Raw genomic sequence first — 20,913 nt, 5'->3', positions numbered from 1 at the left:
TCTACTCGGCAAAAGGTCTTAAAGCAGTTCATGACCACTCAAATGTCCAAGGGCCAACAAGTTCATGACCATTGTCTTCAGATGATGGGTTACATCAACGAACTGGAGGCTCTTGGATCCAGGCTAGACCTCGCAACCCAGATAGACACTATCCTTAATTCTTTGTCTCCTTCCTTTAATCCGTTCATCATGAACTATAACATGAACAAGCTGAATGTCAGCTTGCAAGAGCTCAGCAATATGTTGCAAAGAGCTGAAGAACTGATTAAAAAGGATGAGCTTGTAACTATGCTTGTTGAAGCTAGCAAAACGGGCAAGAGAAAGAGGAAGGCAAAGAAGCCTCAGAAGAAAGCCACCAAGGGCAAAAGGCAAAAGAAAGACAAAGTATCAGATGCATGTCACTTCTGCAAGAAGACCGGCCACTGGAAACGAAATTGTCCTGCCTACCTGGAATCCAAGAAAGGTAATTTCGAAACTTGTGTTATAGAAACCAATTTATTGGTAGTTCCTGCATCCTGGTGTATTGACTCCGGGGCTTCAACTCATGCGTGTAACTCACTACAGGGGTTCAAGGTAAGCAGAAGGCTGAGTGAAGGAGAAGTCACTCTCTACTTGGGGACTACTACAACTGTTGCAGCCGCGGCAATAGGAACCGTGGAGTTAATTTTTAGAGAAGGAAAAATTGTACTCAAAGATTGTCTTTATGTACAAAACTTAAGAATAAATTTGATTTCTGTTTCAAAACTGTGTGCAGATGGTTATTCTGTTTTCTTTAGTAATACGATTACTATTAAAAGAAATAACAGATTCATCGCATACGGGGAACTGGAGAACGGTCTCTATGTTCTACATCCTTCTCTACAACTAACATAACCGAAACTACGTCGGCTGAAATCCCCAAGAAGAGAGCCCGTGATATAGTTAATCCCACGTGTCTGTGGCTCTACCGACTTGGCCACATCGGTGTTGACCGAATCACAAGGTTGGTAAAGGATGGTCCTTTGGATTTTCTAACTGTAGAAGATCTTCCCACCTGTGAGCCTTGCCTGCAAGGCAAGATGATGAAGCGGCCATTTAACGGTAAGCCTGAAAGATGTACATGCACACTTGACCTAATACATACTGATGTATGTGGTCCCCTGAGTGTTAGGACACGAAATCAACACGTGTATTTCATCACCTTCACAAATGATTTCTCACGATATGGTTGCGTGTACCTAATGAGACACAAGTCTGAATCCTTTGAAAAGTTCAAAAAGTTTAGACAAAAGGTCGAGAAACATTTGGGGAGAGAAATTAAAGCCCTTCGATCAAATCAAGGTGGCGAATATCTCTCTGATGAGTTCAGGGACTACTTAAAGGACAATGGGATAGTATCACAATTAGCTCCTCCTACTTCGCCACAACTTAACGGTGTTTCAGAGAGGAGGAATAGGACCTTATTGGATATGGTCCGGTCCCTTCTCATACACTCAGAGTTACCCACATCCTTTTGGGGTTACGCATAAGAGACTGCGATCTACGTGCTGAATCGAGTTCCAACCAAATCAGTTCCGAACACTCTATATGAACTTTGGACCGGAAAGAAACCAAGTGTCAAACACTTGAAGATTTGGGGTTGTCTAGCACACATTAAAAGAACGAGTGCAGACAAGTTGGAATCCAAGACCAACCGTTGCCTGTTTGTAGGCTACCCAAAAGGCTCTGTATGTTACCTTTTCTATGACCCAAGTGAGCAGAAAGTGTTTTGCAGTCGAAATGCCCAGTTCTTGGAAACCGATTATATCCTGGACACCCATCGTCAGGAAATTGTTCTTGATGAGGAGAGCTCAGGAGCAGTGGGAGATGTCTCACAAGTTCCGGGTAGTGACCAACCTAGAAGATCCACTCGGGTATCCAGGCCACCAGTCCGTTATGGTTATGACCAGAATAGTTACCTGGTGGAAACCTTGACTAGTGAGGAGGATCCCGTGACTTACGCGAAAGCTATGTTGGACATAGATTCCCAGAAGTGGGTGGAGGCCATGAGAGCAGAGATGGACTCAATGGAGACCAATGGAGTCTGGACTCTAGTAGATCCACCCTCTGGGGTAAAAGGAATCGGTTGCAAATGGATTTAGAAGAGGAAGAAGGGCCCCGATGGTAAGGTTGAGACCTTCAAAGCTCGTCTGGTGGTGAAATGGTACACTTAGAAAGAGGACATCGATTATGAGGAAACCTTTTCGCCTGTGGCCATGCTTCAACCCATTAGGATCCTGCTAGCTGTAGCAGCATACCATGATTATGAGATTTGGCAAATGGATGTCAAAACTGTATTCCTGAATGGAGATCTTACTGAAGATATCTATATGCAACAGCCGCAAGTCTTCATAGCTATGGGTCAGGAAAACATGGTATGTAAACTTAATAGATCCATTTATGGACTTAAGCAAGCTTCTAGAAGTTGGAACATCCATTTTGACTCTGCCGTCAAATCGTTTGACTTCGAGCAGAATCCGGATGAACCCTGTGTTTATAGGAAGTACAGTGGAGATAAGGTTACCTTCTTGATTCTGTATGTAGATGACATTCTACTCATTGGGAATGATGTACGAATGTTGCCTACAGTAAAAGTATGGCTTTCACAGCAATTCTCCATGAAAGATCTTGGAGAGGCCTCCTATATACTGGGTCTTCGACTCTATAGAGATAGATCGAAGTGGATAATAGGATTATCCCAATCTGCCTACATTGACAAAATAGTCAAAAGATACAACATGGAAAACTCCAAGAAAGGAAATGTTTCTTTCAGGCACGGAGTCACTTTCTCCAAGAAGATGTCTCCCAAGACTTCTGAGGAGATTGATGGCATGAAGGATGTTCCCTATGCCTCTGCCGTAGGGAGCATCATGTATGCCATGCTATGCACTCGCCCTGACATTGCTCAGGCAGTGAGTGTAGTAAGCAGATTTCAAGCTAACCCAGGGTAGGAGCATTGGACTGCTGTGAAAAACATACTTAAGTATCTTCGAAGGACAAAAGAGTTTTGTCTAGTATTCGATGGTAGCTCACTACAGATCCAAGGGTATACAGATGCTGATTTCTAGTCGGATCCAGATGATAGAAAGTCTACATCTGGGCATGTTTTCATGATAGGATCGTGTGTTGTTTGCTGGAAAAGTAGCAAACAGGGGTCCACTGTAGACTCCACGACCGAGGCCGAGTACATTGCCGCAAGTGAGGCTGCCAAAGAAGCCGTGTGGATGAAGAAGTTCATTCACGAGTTGGGAGTAGTTCCATCCAGCACATCACCCATCCCATTGTTGTGTGACAACAATGGAGCTATTGCTCAGGCTAAGGAGCCACGAGCCAACTCGAAGTCAAAGCACATCGAGAGGAAGTACCATGTACTGAGGGAGATTGTTGGTAGAGGGGACGTCCTGATTCAGAAGGTAGCATCAGCGGAAAATGTAGCAGACCCATTGACAAAGCCACTATCACAGAAAGTGTTTGAGAAACACGTGGAAAGCATGGGACTCCGGCTAGTACCTGATTGGACCTAAGTGCAAGTGGGAGTTGTTAGACAATTTTGCATGCCCTTAGCTTCAATCAAATTGATGTACTTTATGAGTTTATTGTAAATGAATAAAAGTGCATATTTGATTCATGTTCCCTTGGTATGTTTCTATGTCATACCCTTAAACTGGACACTTAATGAGACTCGTGTTAGTTTAGAATATTCACAGCCAGTGGGTCGGTCTGGGGAGACCTATCCTGACAAGGCTGACACTGTGGTGCCACCAAATCGGTTGGGGTGGCTTGTCTCAGTACCGGGGTGAGACCCTAGGCACATACAGTGTGGGATTAATTGAATATTTGAATTAGACCAGATTTCTAGTATTGCGCTGGACCTTGGAGATTGATGGACAAAACTAAAAAGTTACACCCGACCCCTAGACTCGATTATGATACTGCACTAGGTGGCGGATTGGGCTGTCTTTGATGTACCAATCAGTGAGATCCTTAGCGGGGGTTAAAACCTGGGTATGTTGGGACAGTCTGAGAATTCATCTGAGTGGGTGATCATAGTGACAGGATCAGCCCCTTTGTCGGACAAAGGTAATGATCGGGGATGCACTCTCATTGATGGAAACCAAGACTGCCGACAGCCGATTTCAATCGTTGTGATTTGTTTTTGCAAAATATATTTTATATGAGATATAAGAGTATATATATTATGCTTTCAAAATGTTTGCAAAAGGTTTTAATTCCCGAAATCCATACTTGAGAGAGTGCAACACTGTTCCTTGCAGCCGAGGGAGAGGTCCTCTCTTGTCGGGCAGTGTATGATCATTATGGGCTGAGAGGTTAAGTGTAAGGCCATTGAGGATAATACCTGATGGGCTAATCTTGCATCTGCCCACAGTCCTTGGGTGTTACAAGGTGGCTTGGCCCAGGGACCACTTAGGGTAAGTGTTGGGCCCATAGAGCCCATCTGATGGGTTTCAGGGGGTGCACTGTCCATAACAGTGTATTCGGCCAAGCCTTGTAACAAAGGCTAGGCTGAACCCATGTGACTGATGTGTAGATCAATGTTTGGGTCCCATGCCATACAAGGAAGTCCAATTGGGCAGCTGTTTGGAAGGCTTAATGAATACATAACCCTAAATGGGCCTTAAGCCCATTTTGAACTGGGCTAATTTGATTAGTCTTTAAGGGGCGAATTCTGAGATAAGATCAACTGATAGGATTGGGCCCACACCCTATCCACTCAGAGAGTCCATGATTTGAATGAGATTTAGATTTGGAAACTTCCTAATTAGATTAGGAACTGGCTGATCTAATCTATAGATAAGATAAGGATTATCCCTTATCTTAATGGGACTTTAATCCATATATGATTTGGGTTAGCAACTCCTAATGGGATTAGGAGCTGATCCCTTTAAGTCTATAAAAGGAAGAGGGGGCGGCAGCCTTTAGACACACAACAACCAACAGACTCAAGTCTTGTCTTCAGAACTGAGATCATAGAGGAGAGAATCCTGTACCCTGCAAATTCTCTCTAGCTGCCTCCTTCCTGTAGCCGCCTATAGCAGTTTGATCTCTATTGCTTGGGAGAAATCAAGATCGGATCTTGATTCCAATCTTTTGGAGAAAAGATTGGTAGGAGTTGTATTCACTAGTTGGCCAGGTGATTCTTGGGAAGAATCAAGTTCTTCGGAAGGACACTGTTGATTCTGCTCCACCCTGCACTGCGCCATCTTCAGTGGGAGCGGTTTTCTGTATCAGGTATTATCTCTCTCTCCTTCTTTTGGTTCAGATCTGGTTCAGTTTATGGTTCAAGAATGATCCTTGAAAATATGATTTTCTAAATAGAGAATTCGATTCCCAGTTGAAGGGAAAGAAAAATTTTTGAAATTCGCCCCCCTTTATTCCGTAATCTTGGGCATCCATATGATGGATTTCCTATCCCTTCACTAAGTTAGGTAGCCAACCTTGTATCCCTAGCTCTATTATAAATAGGTCTGTAACCTGTTGTATTAAACAATTAAGAAATATTATTTTCTTCGTACATCTTTTGTGTTTTCATATCATGGTAGCAGAGATTCTTTTGTCGCTCTAATGATCATGTCTCTTCTCTATCATCGGAGACGTTCGTGCTGCTGATGCTCCGACACCCAGCCCCACTTCGGCAGCTGGTGCCGCCTCTCCGTCCTTTGCGGTCGCTATCCTCGTTTCCTTTGTTGTGTTCTTCTCTGGGTGGCGCTTCTTTTGAGGATACGAAGATCTTGTCCGTCTCTGAGGTTTTCTTCATCATTTCATTCAGGAACTTCCGAAACGCAGGCCTCCCACTCGTCTCTGAGGTTTTCTTCATCGTTTCATTTGGGAACTTCCGGAATGCAAAAATGCAGAAACGCAGGTCTCCCCATCGAAGAAAACTGCTCTTCATACGTCTTCTACTCCTTCCTCGACATCTAGATTGTTCCGTGCCTCTGGATCTAGGAAAATCTTTATACGTTGAGCCACAAAGCCCTTCTTTTGTGGCCTCAAATATCCTTCTAGATAAAAACCTAGGGCAAGCTCACGATCTTCTCTCCCAACACTCTCTGCAGCTCCATCCTGTACGCCGAGTCCATAGAAATATCCTGTTCATCCACCAGAACTCTGAGCCCCTTGAAGATCGCTCAAATAGCACAACAATCCTCATAAGTCCTTCGGATTCCCCGCAAACTGGTGAAATACAGCACAATTCTATCCTCAATCCCTGGCAACCGAATCCAGTTCTCAAACAAAGGTGAGACCTTCGCCCATGAACCACCGACCTCACTGTTCTAGACTGATTAAACCCCAATTGCCTAGCGGACTGATTGCAATGAGGATTACATCCTTTCCATTAAACTTCTTCTCCATTGCGGAAAGCTTTCCTCAGTCAAGACTGTGCAACTGACTCCTCAAACTCGTCCCGCATGTCATAGTTGAAGTAACTCACATCGGCATTCAAACAGAGCCGTCAATGTTGATAGTAGGAAAGAGCGAAGTTCCAATAGCTTGCATCTGGTGAAGCTTCTTGACACCGGTGGTTGTCCCTTCAGAGACCCCCGATCAACCTGGTTTACATCTTGTGGTCTATGAATTCCCAAGGAAGGTTACGTAGGTTTAGAACCTTCGACGGCGTCTACGTATACTGGAACTAAGGCTGCCCCGACGAATCTGCGAAGTTCTTTTAAGGTCTGTATTTTCCCATGATTAATGTTGCTCCAAAGATCTGTGTTTCTCCTCATGGATTCATCTGAAGCTGCTCAACATATCTCTCATCCCATCACTGTTACCTTCAATGGCTCAAATTATGATTTATGGTCCCAAGAGATGTGCAGTTTTCTCAAGGGACGCCTTCTATGGCGATATGTGACTGGTGAGATTCCCAAACCTACTAAAATTGCTGATGAAATAGAGGGTAAATTTGCTGAACCAATAGAAAAATGGGATGGTCAAAATCATCAAATATTTACCTGGTTTTGCAATACTTGTATTGCAAGCATCAAGTTGGAATTTCGCAGATATGACTCTCCTAAAGAGGTATGGGATTTCTTACAAGCCTGTTATTCTATTTCTGATGATGTGCATCAGTTTCAACTCTATAGGCGTCTTCACCGTATGAAGCAGCAACTTGAATAGACCACTCACACTTATGTCTCTGAATTACAAGTTATTTGGGATCAGTTAGCACAGTGTGAACATGAATGGGATAGTATCTCTACAGCTACTACTTATTCCAAGCTTTGCGATCGCCAACATGTTTAGCATCTTTTGATGACTCTCAGGGATGAGTATGAACCTATTAGTGGTACTCTACTTCATCGTAACCCATTGCCTTCTCTTGAAGTTGTGATCAAAGATTTGCTTTCTGAAGAAACTCGTCTAAAAACACTTCGAGATGAGTGATTCTTATTATCTATTGATGTTGTTCTTGCTACACCGGGTACGTCTGCTACTTCTTCGACTTCCTCTAAATCTTCAAAAAGGAGGTTCTACAATTACTACAAGAAGACTGGTTATACTATTTCTAAGTACCGCCGCTTGTAAGCCAAAAAGCCGTTTGGATAGAAGTCCTCATCCATGGGTTTTCAGGCTTCAAGTTCTACTGTAGCTGCTGCCATAGAGGATTCTTCTGATAACATTTCTCCAAAATTTTCTCTTAGAGAACTCCAACCTCTTCTTCACCAACTCCAACCTAATTCTGGTATGCCTTCTAATTCAGTCTTGTCTGTCACTCCAGGTACTACCTCATCATGGTATTTTGATTCTACCTGTTGTAATCATATGACATCCAATTCATCACTGTTTACTTCCAAGTCACATCCTTCTATTACACCAATTGTTCATACGGCCGATAGTTCCAACTTAACTGTCAAAAGTGTAGGAATTGTTTCAACATCTCGTTTGTCACTTCTTAACACCTTTTTGGTACCTCAATTATCTCTAAATCTTATATCTGTTGGACAATTATGTGAACTTGGTTTTGAAATACATTTCTCAAGTTGTGGTTGTACTGTGCAGAATCCATGGATAGGGAAGATCATTGGGACAGGCCGTAAGGTTGGGAGACTGTTTAAACTATCATCTCTTCAATTACCATCCCTTGCTGCTGCTGTCACCTCTAGTGCCTGGCATTCTCGCCTTGGTCACATTTTTACCTCTAGATTAGGATCCTTAATTTCTATTGGATGTTTGGGTCCTGTTAAAACAACACACTTTGATTGTGTTTCATGTCCTCTTTCAAAACATCATGCTTTGCCTTTTAATATAAGTGATTATGTTTCTTCTACACCTTTTGATCTTATTCATTCAGATATTTGGGGACCTTCGCCTCATAATACCATGGGTGGTTCGTGTTATTTTGTGATCTTCATTGATGATTTCTATCGATATACATGAATTTATCTCATGCGTAATAAATCTGAATTACCTGCAATTTAGATTCAATTTGCCACCATGATCAAAACTCAGTTTTCCTCTATCATCAAAATTTTTCGCACTGATAATGCCATGGAATATAGAGATTCTATCATTACCCAATTTCTTTCACAGAATGGAACTATCATTCATAGATCTTGTCCTGGTACCTCTCAACAAAATGGGCGTGCAGAACAAAAACATGGGCATATTCTTGATAATGTTCGAGCTCTTTTAATCTCTTCCTCCTGTCCTAAATGTTTTTGGGGAGAAGCAGCCCTCACCGCTGTTTATACCATCAATCACATTCCTTCTCCTATTCTTGGTAACATTTCTCCTTATGAACGATTGTATGGCCATTGCCCTGATTACCAGTCTCTTCGTGTATTTGGTTGTGCTTGTTTTATTCTATTACAACGTCATGAACACACCAAATTGGAACCAAAAGTGCGTCTATGTTGTTTTCTCAGGTATGGTATTGAACATAAAAGATATCGGTGTTGGGATCCTCTTTCCCAATGACTTCACATATCTCATCATGTTACCTTCTAGGAACACAAAATGATCTCTAGTCTCTCCCCATTTCGAATTACCACGACATCTTCACATTTTTTTACTGATCCTACTATCTCGCTTTTTCCTGATGATTTACCTATAGGTCCGACTACTTCTTCATCTGATAGCTCTAACAGTACTACACAACCTACAGCCTCTCCTGATGCATCTACCTTAGCTATGGATCCTCCAGCTCTGCCATCTTCTGAGCCCTTGATTCCTTCTGATGAATTAGACCCTACTCATTCTGATGCTTCACTCCGTCGCTCTGGTAGGGTTACTAAACCTTTCATCCTTCTTCGTGATTTTCATTGTTTTTCTACCATTGTATCTTTATATGAGCCTTGTACCTATCGCAAGGCTAGTACTGACCCTCTATGGCAGAAAGCAATGGCAGAAGAAATTCAAGCTCTTACAAGCACTCATACTTGGGATTTAGTTGACCGGCCTCCAGATAAGTCCGTGATTGGTTGCAAATGGGTCTATAAAATCAAAACTCAGGCAGATGGTTCAGTTGAAAGGTATAAAGCTAGATTGGTAGCTAAAGGATTCACACAAGAGTATGGCATTGATTATGAGGAGACGTTTGCCCCTGTAACCCATCTCACTTCTGTTCACAGTATTATTGCGATCATTGCAGTTAAGCATTGGCAGCTATTTCAAATGGATGTTAAGAATGCTTTTCTCAATGGTGAACTTTCTAAAGAGATTTATATGCAGCCCCCTCCTGGTTATGATCATCTCCCTAATCAGGTTTGTCATCTCCATAAGGGTCTATATGGACTTAAACAGGCGCCTCGAGCATGGTTCTCCAAATTCAGCTCTACTGTTTGTCAGTTTGGTTTTCAATCTAGCACTTATGATCATGCCTTGTTCATCTGAAAGACCTCTTAGGGTTGTGTACTTCTCCTCCTTTATGTGGATGATATGATCACTACTAGCGATGATTTGCAAGGCATTTCCACTCTTAAGATTTTTCTTAGCAAACAATTTGAAATGAAAGATCTTGGTCAACTAAATTATTTCCTAGGCATTGAGGTCTCCTCCGACCAATCGGGATATTATCTGTCTCAGGCCAAGTATGCTATTGATTTTATTTCTCGTGCAGGACTCACTGATACTAAGACTGTTAACACTCCGATTGAGCCTAATGCCCATTTTTCAGCCACTGACAGTACTCCTCTTAGTGACTACACCTTATATCGGCAACTAGTTGGCAGTCTTGTATACCTTACTATTACTCGTCCTGATATTGCATATGTTGCTCATATTGTGAGTCAGTTCATGTCTGCCCCTTGCACTGCTCATTATGCTGTTGTGCTTCGTATCATCCATTATGTCAAGGGCACTTTGTTTCATGGACTTCACTACTCCAGTTCTTCTTCTCTTCATTTGATCACATATTCTGATGCTGATTGGGCCGATGATCCTACTAATAGATGCTCCACTACTGGTTATTGCTTCTTTCTTGGAGATTCTCTTATATCTTGGCGTAGTAAGAAGCAAATGGTTGTCTCTCATTCCAATACTGAAGCTGAATGCTGAGCTTTTGCTGACACTACCTCTGAGCTGTTATGGTTATGATGGTTACTCCATGACATGGGACTTACTCATTCATCTGCAACCTCACTTTACTGTGACAATCGTAGCGCCATACAGATTGCCCACAATGATGTATTTCATGAGCGCACTAAGGATATTGAGACTGATTATCACTTTATTCGTCATCATGTGCTCGAGGGTACTGTTCGCCTTATTCCTGTCTCTTCCTAGGATTAGTCTGTAGATATATTTACCAAAGCTTACTCTCCTCTCCGCTTCCGTGCTCTAGTTGGCAAACTCCAGATGACTGATACATTACAATCTTGAGTTTAAGGGGGGATGTTAGCGTTTAATATCCTAGAATTAAGGAGAAATAGTCCTATCGAAATTAGCTGTACATATCTTTTTGTATTCTAAGTTAGGTAGCCAACCTAGTATCCCTAGCTCTATTATAAATAGGGTTGTAACCTGTTGAATTAAACAATTAAGAAATGTTATTTTCTTCATACATCTTTTGTGTTTTCGTATCACTAATAATTATATTTTTTTGGGTAAAAAATGATCAAAAGAACCATGCATTATCAAAAAAAATACTTTTTACCAAAATGATTAAATATTGATACACTTATCTAAGTACCTGCTTAATCAGTAAATGATTTAATAGAAAAAAATGAGACCTAAAATGTAAAATTATGTGCCATAATTGTTTTAACCTAACCGACAAGTATTAAACCAAACATTCTCAATCTCCCCTCTTCAATATAAATATATAAGTGAATGGTTGTGATGGCTTTGGTACAGTAAGTTAAAAATTGATTGTATAACATTATTTTGTATCATCACCTCTTTATTTACACATGAAAACAACTCTCCATGAATAGTATAAAATATTAGCTTAGCTTTTACCACCTTGCAGCTTGCATGCCATGCCCATATACATATATATAATTATATAGACCGTAGGATTAATAAATGTTAGCTCTGTTCGCATGGATTCAGCGTCCAGCCCCAGTCGCAGAGCCAGATACTGAATACATAGATCATCAAAAACATACACGTATCATGAACAGGTGTCATCCTGTTTCCACTCGGACCACTCCTGATTGTTAGACAGTTTTGTATGCCCTTAGCTTCAATCTGATTTGATGTACTTTTGTTATTTAGTGGAAATAAATAAATTGCATGCTTGATTCATGTTGTTTGGTTTAATTCTGTGTGAAACCCTAAAATTGGACATTTATAGAGACTCATGTTAGTTTTAAATGTTCACAGCCGTTGGATAAGTCTGGGGAGATTTATCCTGCCAAGGCTGATATTGGTGTGCCACCAAGTGTTGGGATGGCCTGTCTCAACCACCAGGGTAAGACCCGAGGCACATGCAGTATGGGATTACTTGAATCCTTGAACCGGACCAGATTTCTAGTATTGCCCTGGACCTTGGAGATAGATGGGCAAAACTGGAAAGTTACACCTGACCCCTAGACTTGATTATGACATTTCACTAGGTGTTGGATCAGGCTGCCTTTGATATGCCATTCAGTGAGATCCTTAGCGGGGATCAAAACCTGGGTATGTTGGGGCAGTTTGAGAATTCATCTGAGTGGGTGATCATAGTGACAGAATCAGCCACTTTGTCGGACAAAGGGTAATGATCGGGAATGCACTCTCTCTGATGGAAACCAAACTGCCGGCAGTTGATTTCAATCGTTGGAATTTTGTTTTGCAAAATTAATATATTTATATATATATATATATGTTCGGTTTCGAATTGTTTGCAAATGGTTTTAATTCCCGGGATCCATGTGAGAGGAGAGTGCGGCACTGTTCCTTGCAGCCGAGGGAGAGGTCCTCTCTTGTCGGGCAGCGCTTGATCATTAAGGGCTGAGAGGTTAAGTGTAAGACCATTGAGGATAATACCTGATGGGCTAATCTTGCACCTGCCCATAGTCCCTGGGTTTTTACAAGATGGCTTGGCCCAGGGACCACTTAATGTAAGTGTTGGGCCCATAGGGTCCATATGATGGACTCAAGGGGTTCATTGAGTTTTTCAGTGAATTCGGCTGGGCCTTGTATTAAAGGCTGGGCCGAACCCATGTGGCTGGTGTGTAGATCAATGCTTGGGTCCCACGCCATACAAAGAAGTCCAACTGGGCAGCAGATTGGAAAGTAATTAGACACTGAACACTTAATGGGCCAAAAGTCCATTTCGAGGTGGGCTGATATGATCACCCATCCATGGGGCGAATTTGAGATTAAAGTTAGTAAAAGGATTGGGCCTTTAGCCTTATCCACTCTTAGATACCAAATTCAAATTAGATTTGAATCTGGTAACCTCCTGATAAGATCAGGAGTAAGCTAACTCTATCTGCAAAAGGATTAAGATTATCCCCTATCCAAATACTGATTTGGATTGGGATATTCCTAAAAAGAAGGTTTCTTAATCAAGAAGAAAGGAGGAAATTTTGAACCACCTTGAAGAGGTATAGGATACCTCCTACGAATTCAGATCTGATCTGATTCATACTCTCTAGAAAAATAGAAAAAGCAGTTCAGCCTTTTTTCGATTTGGAGATCTCCTCCTGCCGCCGCCATCTGCCATTGCAAGATTAGATCTTTGCAGAAAAGAAAGTCAAGAAATCTGTTCTTGACATCAGTCTTGCAAGAAAGACTGAAAAGGATTCAGTGTTTAATACTTCCAGAGGATTCTTGTGAAGGATCCAGTGTGTAGGACGCACCCTGCTGGTTTTGTTCCATCCACAGCTGTGTCATCTTCAGCAGGAACGGATCTTGGAGCATTCTTTGGGCGTGAACACCAACTTTGGGAGATACTGCTTCTCCGGATCAGGTATATTCCTCCCATTTATCTTTTGGTACAGATCTGGTTTGATTATGGTTCAAGTAGGATCCTTGAATATTGTATTCTAAATTTAGGGAATATGATTCCTAGTTGGGAGAAGGTAGGAAATTTTTGAAATTCGCCCACCCATTCCGCAACCTTTATGGCATCCATTTGATGGATCCTACCATTCTTTCACTGATTTATCTTGAGAACACAATGTGTCAATATATATATAGACGAAAGCAACAACAAACACATATAATGATAGAAGAAGAAGGAATTGCGCAGAGAGAGATAGTAACAAAATGACGTTCGCTCCGTTGACAGCATTGGTTGAGGAAAAGACACTCCCCCAAAGTTTCATCCGAATAGAGGATGACCGTCCCAAAGTGGCTTACAACCAGTTCAGCAATGAAATCCCAGTGATTTCTCTGGCTGGAATAATGGGAGAGTCTGAGAGTCAGAGAGAGGAGATATCCAAAAAAATAGTGGAGGCATGCGAAGAGTGGGGTATGCTCCAAGTCATCGACCATGGTGTGGAGGAAGATATCATCTCTGAGATGTACCAACTGAGCAGAGAATTCTTCTCTTTGTCTGATGACGAGAAGCTCCAATTCGATATGACTGGTGGCAAGAAGGGTGGATACCTGGTTTCCAGTCACCTCCAGGTGAGCCAACGTAAAAACTAAAATAGTACTGTGTTTTCTTTCATGTATCAATTTTATTCATCATTTGATTAATGTGCATTTTTCTTTGAAAATAGTCTAAAACAGATTTTTCGTGTTTTAAGACTATATTTTTCCATCAGTACATTTTTTTCCAACCAAACAGAGTCTGTACGAAAAGATGCACCAAATTCTTTATATTGTAGGTACAGAACTATGAACCTGTTACCAACAAAATGCTCCCAAACACCGTTCTAACATGCCACTGCAAGATGTTTCCCATGTGTGACTATAATGGCTTGTTAGGAGTGTTTGTTGGGAGCAAATTTGAATTCACTCCTTAATTATGCAATTAGGGTCAGGGAAGTTGTCTCTGGTCACTGGATAGGGATTCCAATTCTTTAAAAATCATGGGTTTACTGGGGTTCTAACATTAATAGACCACTGAGCTTTCTTTTGCAACAAAGACATCTGAGGAACTTTAATTTTAGCATTTGTTTTTTTTTTTTTCTGGATAGCGCCTGATCTGCTACCAACACCAACACTGTCCCAATAGGCCATTACAGCCGCACATTAGAAATATTCCCAATGTATGACCGTAATGACGAATTGGGATAGTTGGTAACATATTTGAATTCATTTTTAACGAAGTGGGATATATTCTTCACAAATGGGCGCCTCACAGGCACATCCACCGTGCATTGGGAGCATCTCCTAATGCATGGTAGGATGACCGTGTGAGGCGCCTGTGAGGCCACAGAGTGAGGAGCAGATCTGGTCTCGTTTTTAACACGGGGAGTTTGGATTTAGTCACAAAACTGGTTCCTAACAGCCATTGCAACCGTCCTTTGGGAACAGCTGCGAAGACTGTTGGGACCAGATCCGGACTCACTAACAGGGCTGATGGTGCAAGTAAAATTACTACACTGCAGATCTCAGATCCTGTACAAGCTGACATCAACAAATATCAAAATGATGGAAATGGTGGTTTTAAGGTAATAGGCACTCTGTCAAGGCATACGCGAATTCATCATTCTCATGGCATTTTCAAGATTAATTTTGTTAAATGAAAGTGGAAAGAAGCACGTAAGAGTTAGGATTTTAGCAAGGTTTTAAAAACCAATCTAGAAATGGAATCGCTTAGGCCACCGGTCCGGTTTTTGGTAAGCGGTTCAACTATTCAAGTCAAAGTTGAATAGTGAGAAAGTTCTCGGTTGAGAGAGTTTAAAAAAGAAAGAAGGAAGAAGAAGAATGAGGTAACTTGTAGTGGCTACAACAACGGTGATGTATAGTGGCGATGGCGACAGTGAACTACAGCAATAATGGCGACAACAAACTACACTAGCAACAGCAGTGGCGAATTACAATGGCAACGGAAGCGATGATCTAGGTTGCTCTCACAAATTTTTAAACCTGTGATCTCTTAGATCTCTCTTACACATCTCTCTCTATTAGATCTTGGATATGAGAAAATACTAACACAAACATTGGATTTCAGATAGTTCCCAATCTGAACGGTTCGACAGTTCAAAAACATTGGATTTTAGAAAATCTAACTTCAAAAAGAGAAAATGATCATAATATAAGGGTAGTTTAGTACTTTAGTTTGTAAAAATAGTGAAAAGGAATATTTTATGAAATTGCCCGACAAAATACTAACACAAGGGAAAAAGTTTGCTGGAATCTGAAAGTTCAGATTTGTCTTTGTTGCAAAGCCATTTTCCCCCAAGTACAGGGTGGTTGCCTATAACTTAGGGGTTAAAGTGTTATTTTCCCCCAAGTACAGGGATCAGGATGGTTGCATATAGTTTACTGATAAAAATGATTGAGTTGTGTATTTAGCCTTAATTTCCCATGAGTAAATGCACGCAACTTTCAACCATACATTAGAAATATTTTTCATAAATTTATTGGGAGATGTTCCAATGTGTGACAAGATGCTTGTGTTTTTAGAGTGTGTACAAGTTTTTACTTGCAAGAGATCTTATCATATTTAGGGGGTATTTTTTTCTGGATATTGAGAGGGGAAAAGTTGGTCAATCGAATTTTGATTCCCATTGATTAAGAATCCTATGTTCTTTTTGTAGGGATCAAGGAAAATTTATTTTTCCGGATAAGTGATATTCATCCCCTATGTGGGTAAATAGTTTTTCCACCTTGGGGGAAAGTTGTCTAACACTTGGATGGGATAAAAATGTCCCTTGTAATAATAAATTTTTATGGCTAAAATGACCATTGCCTTATTTACATACGTCCCTACAGAAATTGTATTGGGTCAGCCAGGACTTAAACCGATATCTCTAAACTAATTTTGACAAAAAAAATATATATATATAAAGAAAATTACCGATACAGGCCAATACACCTTACCGATATTTAGAATATTGATATCAACTGGCTTTTATTGGTCCAAATATCTGCTGGTACATTTAAGCCCAATGGGGTGCTTGTTTGTAGGGAGAGGCATTCCAAGACTGGCGCGAGTTCTTCACTTTTTTTACATATCCTGTTGAGAGTCGGGACTACTTGAGGTGGCCCGACAAACCGGAGGGATGGAGGAAAGTGACGGAGAGCTACACCAAGAAGATGATGGATGTGGCCTGCAAGTTAATGGAGGTGTTATCAGAGGCAATGGGCCTTGAGAAAGAGGCCCTGGCTAAAGCTTGTATCAACGTAAATCAGAAGCTGCTTACCAACTTCTATCCAAAATGTCCACAGCCTGAACTTGCACTTGGTGTTAAGAGACACACTGATCCTAGCACTATTGTCCTTCTCGTCCAGGACCAGGTGGGAGGGCTCCAGGCTACAAGAGATGGGGGCAAGACATGGGTCACCGTCCAGCCCATCCAGGGTGCACTTGTTGTCAACATTGGCGATCATGGCTATGTGAGTATAGATCAACATTTTTTGTTATAGTATCTCAAGCAACTGTTCAATCTAAAAAGCTTAAGTTCAAATAATTATTAAATTTGAACAACTTAAATATTAAATTTGTTCAAATAATCTCTAATACCAATATCATCTCAAAAAACCATTCAACTTAAAAGCTTAAGCTGTTAGTTGGGGTCTCTGTTAATTTTTATTCTCTAACAAATTATTCCCCTTTGTTGAGAAAATATATATGAAATATGGTAATGGATTCCTTGTAAAAGCTTGCTATGTGCTTTCCATGGTAGATTGGTAGCTGATTCCATTAGGGGTGCATGTTGGATGGGGTTAGGACAGGTTGAAGTCAACGTAATAAGTTCACCTGAGCTATAGAACCCCCAGCCTTAACTATGACACAACCCAGGCCAAATGCTATTTTAATCTCAATTCAGTTTTACCATTGTCTGGAAATCCGGATTTAAACCTTAATAACACTTGTAGCCACACATGGGGAATATCTCCCATATTTGTATATGTTGTCATTTATGGAGAGATATTCTCAATGCACAGCTGTAATGTGTCATGAAGTTGGTGTGAGGCACGTTTTATGAGGAATAAATCTAAATGCATAAATAAATAAATTTATAACAAACAAATATAAAGCATTCTGGCATAGAATTAGGTCAAGTAGGCCAAGTTGGCCAAGGCCTCAACCCTAGCTTTAACCCACCTCAAAGTTTTTGGTTGGGTTCACTTTTCTACTTCGTTTTGCCAATAGTTTTTATGTCCTAGACTAGCTAGACGAAAAAAAGGAGTGAGGTCAATTCGGTTACTTAGTATTATTATATGTAAAAACAGCTAGTTATCATGCATGCTCTTCTAAAATTTTAGACTTTGAACTTAAAATTATTGACAAGAATATAGATAGATGCATATTTACGCACACATATACATTTACATAGAACCTTATATGCATACATACATACACACGTACATATATATATATATATATATATTCATATAAATAAATGTTTATGTACTATTTACAGTTGCTCACAAATATGAAGTTGTTGGGGTTGAGTTCTGCCAGGTTGGCCAAGGCATCAACTCCAATCAATTGGATATTAAGGCTGCATTTGGTATTCTTTATTTTAAGGATTTATCTCTTTTTTACTATTAAAATGTCCTTATAAATATTGATTTTTTAACAGAAAAGAGAGATAAATTTTTAAAATAAGGAATGCCAAGTACAGCTTGCCTAAGTCAGATTTTCATACTTTTAAAGGTAATCCTAATTAACCTGAACTTTGACCAGACCCACATCAACCTGACTTTTTTTAGGTTGAGTTCAGACGTTTGCCCAAGTTGTAGAGTAGCTGCTATGTCCAATCCATGTGTAGAGAATTTGAATTTACTCAATTTAGAACAAAAACCAGATTGACCAAGATAATTAACATTAATGAATGTCAACGAATCAGGTTTAGAACCCAAAAGTCAGTCTAACTAGCCCGAATTCAACCTAATTAACCAGACTAAATGAATTGAAATGGGAGAAGAGATAGAATATTGATCATATTAAGTTTGCATAACAAGGAATAATTAATATATGTATAATGTGTGCATGAACAGTTTCTAAGCAATGGGCGGTTCAAGAGCGCAGATCATCAAGTAGCTGTTAACTCCAGCTACAGCCGTTTGTCAATCGCGACCTTCCATAACCCAACGCCAGAGGCAATTGTGTATCCTCTTAACATCAGACAAGGAGAAAAGGCAGTGCTGGATGAGCCAATCACCTTTACTGAGATGTATCGAAGGAAGTTTGCTAACGAGCTGGCGGTTGACTGGAACAAGAAGATCCCCAGCAAGGAGCAGCAGCAGTTGCAGCAAGAGCCGGAGAAACCCAACCTGCACCAGCTGCAGCAGGAGACCAAACTCAAACACCCAGAAGAGATATTTGTTTAATTAGCTAGTTTGATAGTTAATAACTATATATATGTAAGATCAGGTTGTTGGAATTAAATAAGAGGAGAGGCCCTTCACTAGTTGCGAATGGAGCCATTTAATTAATTAGTATGACGTATTAGCTAGCTACATATATAGTGATGAAATCGCTTTAATATAAATTACGCATATGAACAGTTTAACTAAATAATTAGGATTACATGTATAATTAATTATATTTAGCTTTTGTGTTGGAGTTGTCAATAAACTGATCTATCACCTTTGTTTGCAGCTCTATTATATAAATTTTCATATAACAGAAATGCGCTACACCTACACTCCATATGTTCTTAACTTCTTATTCTATATATACCAAACAGAAAAACCACCAACACGAGCAGTGCACACGCCTTTGTTTGTGCAATTAATGAAACCCAATTAAATGCATCTTTTGCAATAAATTAAACCTACCACCTTGCCCTAGAGAATAATCACAAAAGATGCTCACAATTTGTTATACTCATGAATTTAATCACAGATTTGTAATTTATTATTATTTTTATCGTGTCTTTATCTCCAAATTAAACTTATGATTTAACATTTGTGCTAAGTTTAAGTTGTGGATAAACAGTAATAGTTAGGAAGAGGAAGGGTATTCTCTCAAATGGGGGAATACCATTTCAATAGGAATAGGAATGAAATTTCGATTCCATCCAATCAAACAGTTGAAATCGGAATAATCCATTCTCATTCTAATTCCAGACCCCTATTCCAGCAAACCAAATGGGGCCTTAGTATCAGCGGCCACCCCTCTGAGAAAACAGTAATTACTAGGGCTTCAACTACAAGTTTAAAGAGAAAGTATTAGACACAAATTATCAATGCCATGCATAGTATCATCCTCTTCCGAGATTCAGCACAAATTAAGGTCCCCAAAAGAGAAAATGTCAAAATAACGTTTTGACATGGTGGAGCTGCTTTCTGAGAAATTGACAATAATTCCAAACACCTCCTAAAAGAAGCTTAAATGGAAAGCATAAAACGCTTTTCAGGGTTTTCACCAAGCATAATTTACAGGCTTTTGGGTGGGGTCATTACTATATTTGGTGGAAATCTGAAACTCTTTTTACGTTCCTAACATTTTTTTTCAAACTTAGCCTAACTTAATAATTTGTGATAACTTAAAATGACATACAGTCACACTTTTAGTGAGCGAGTATTTGAGTAGGGGTGTCAATTGCAGTGGATTTGGTTTAATCAGATCCAGTCCAATGTGAGTCTATTATAAATGGATTAGGTCTAATTCAATCCAATGAATGTTTTGGACCAATTTAGATCAATCCAATTCAATGTCTGGACCGTTCAATCTGTTCAAATTCATTTTGATTTAGATCGGTTTCAATCCAAACTCGGTTCATTGACACATATATTCTTATCTTATATCAATGGACCAGATTTGGCTCAGTCCAATCCAATTTAATATAAATTTATTACGGACAGACCAGGTCTTGGTCCAATCCAATATATCTTGTTGGTCCATCCAATCCATCCAAATTGATTTTGGAATGGATGGGGTCCAATCCAAAACCAGTCCATTGACACTCTTATATTTGACATGTGTGGTTTTGATTTTGAAAAGAAAAACAATTGCCACATTAGAAAATGTGTCATTTTTATCTTCTAATGATAAAAGTAATTAATCTTAACCCAACCTTAACCAACCAGTTTTCTTCATTTACAAATTTATATTTGACTAATATATCCTTTGTTTGTTTCTTTCCCCTATTTCATTAGTTGCTTATTTAATTTAGGTTCCTCACAAACCCACATACAGTTTCATTCACCCATAACAGTTCAATTTGAGTGAATGTATAAACCCCTTTTTTTTTTTCTAATTTTGGTTTAAATGATGAAGTGGAATAGTGGGCATGTTTCTAATCTTGCAAATATTGTTAGTTTTTTAGGCTCAGTTTGGAAGAAGTACAAATACAAATACATACAAAATATAAGATTTTGCACTCTACATATTTGTATTTATACCCCTTCCAATTCAAGCCTTAGGCTGTTTTT

The 20,913-nt window shown here is 40.0% G+C and overlaps 1 protein-coding gene across 1 annotated transcript; it reads left to right on the top strand.

The window, feature by feature from the left end:
* The first annotated feature begins 13,629 nt into the window (after nt 1-13,629).
* LOC148873994 (flavanone 3-dioxygenase-like) lies at nt 13,630-18,993 on the top strand. Its single transcript, XM_088965127.1, has 3 exons — nt 13,630-14,037; nt 16,492-16,920; nt 18,532-18,993. The coding sequence occupies exons 1-3, from the start codon at nt 13,675-13,677 to the stop codon at nt 18,862-18,864; spliced, it is 1,125 nt and encodes a 374-aa protein (XP_088821253.1). The 5' UTR covers nt 13,630-13,674; the 3' UTR covers nt 18,865-18,993.
* Nucleotides 18,994-20,913: the final 1,920 nt, after the last annotated feature.

This window comes from Nelumbo lutea, chromosome 1, assembly GCF_056320005.1.
Source record: "Nelumbo lutea isolate HS-2025 chromosome 1, American lotus-T2T, whole genome shotgun sequence".
Lineage (NCBI taxonomy): Eukaryota > Viridiplantae > Streptophyta > Magnoliopsida > Proteales > Nelumbonaceae > Nelumbo > Nelumbo lutea.
The sequence above is the reverse complement of the archived record's forward strand: the minus strand, read 5'-3'. Positions and strand labels throughout refer to the sequence as shown.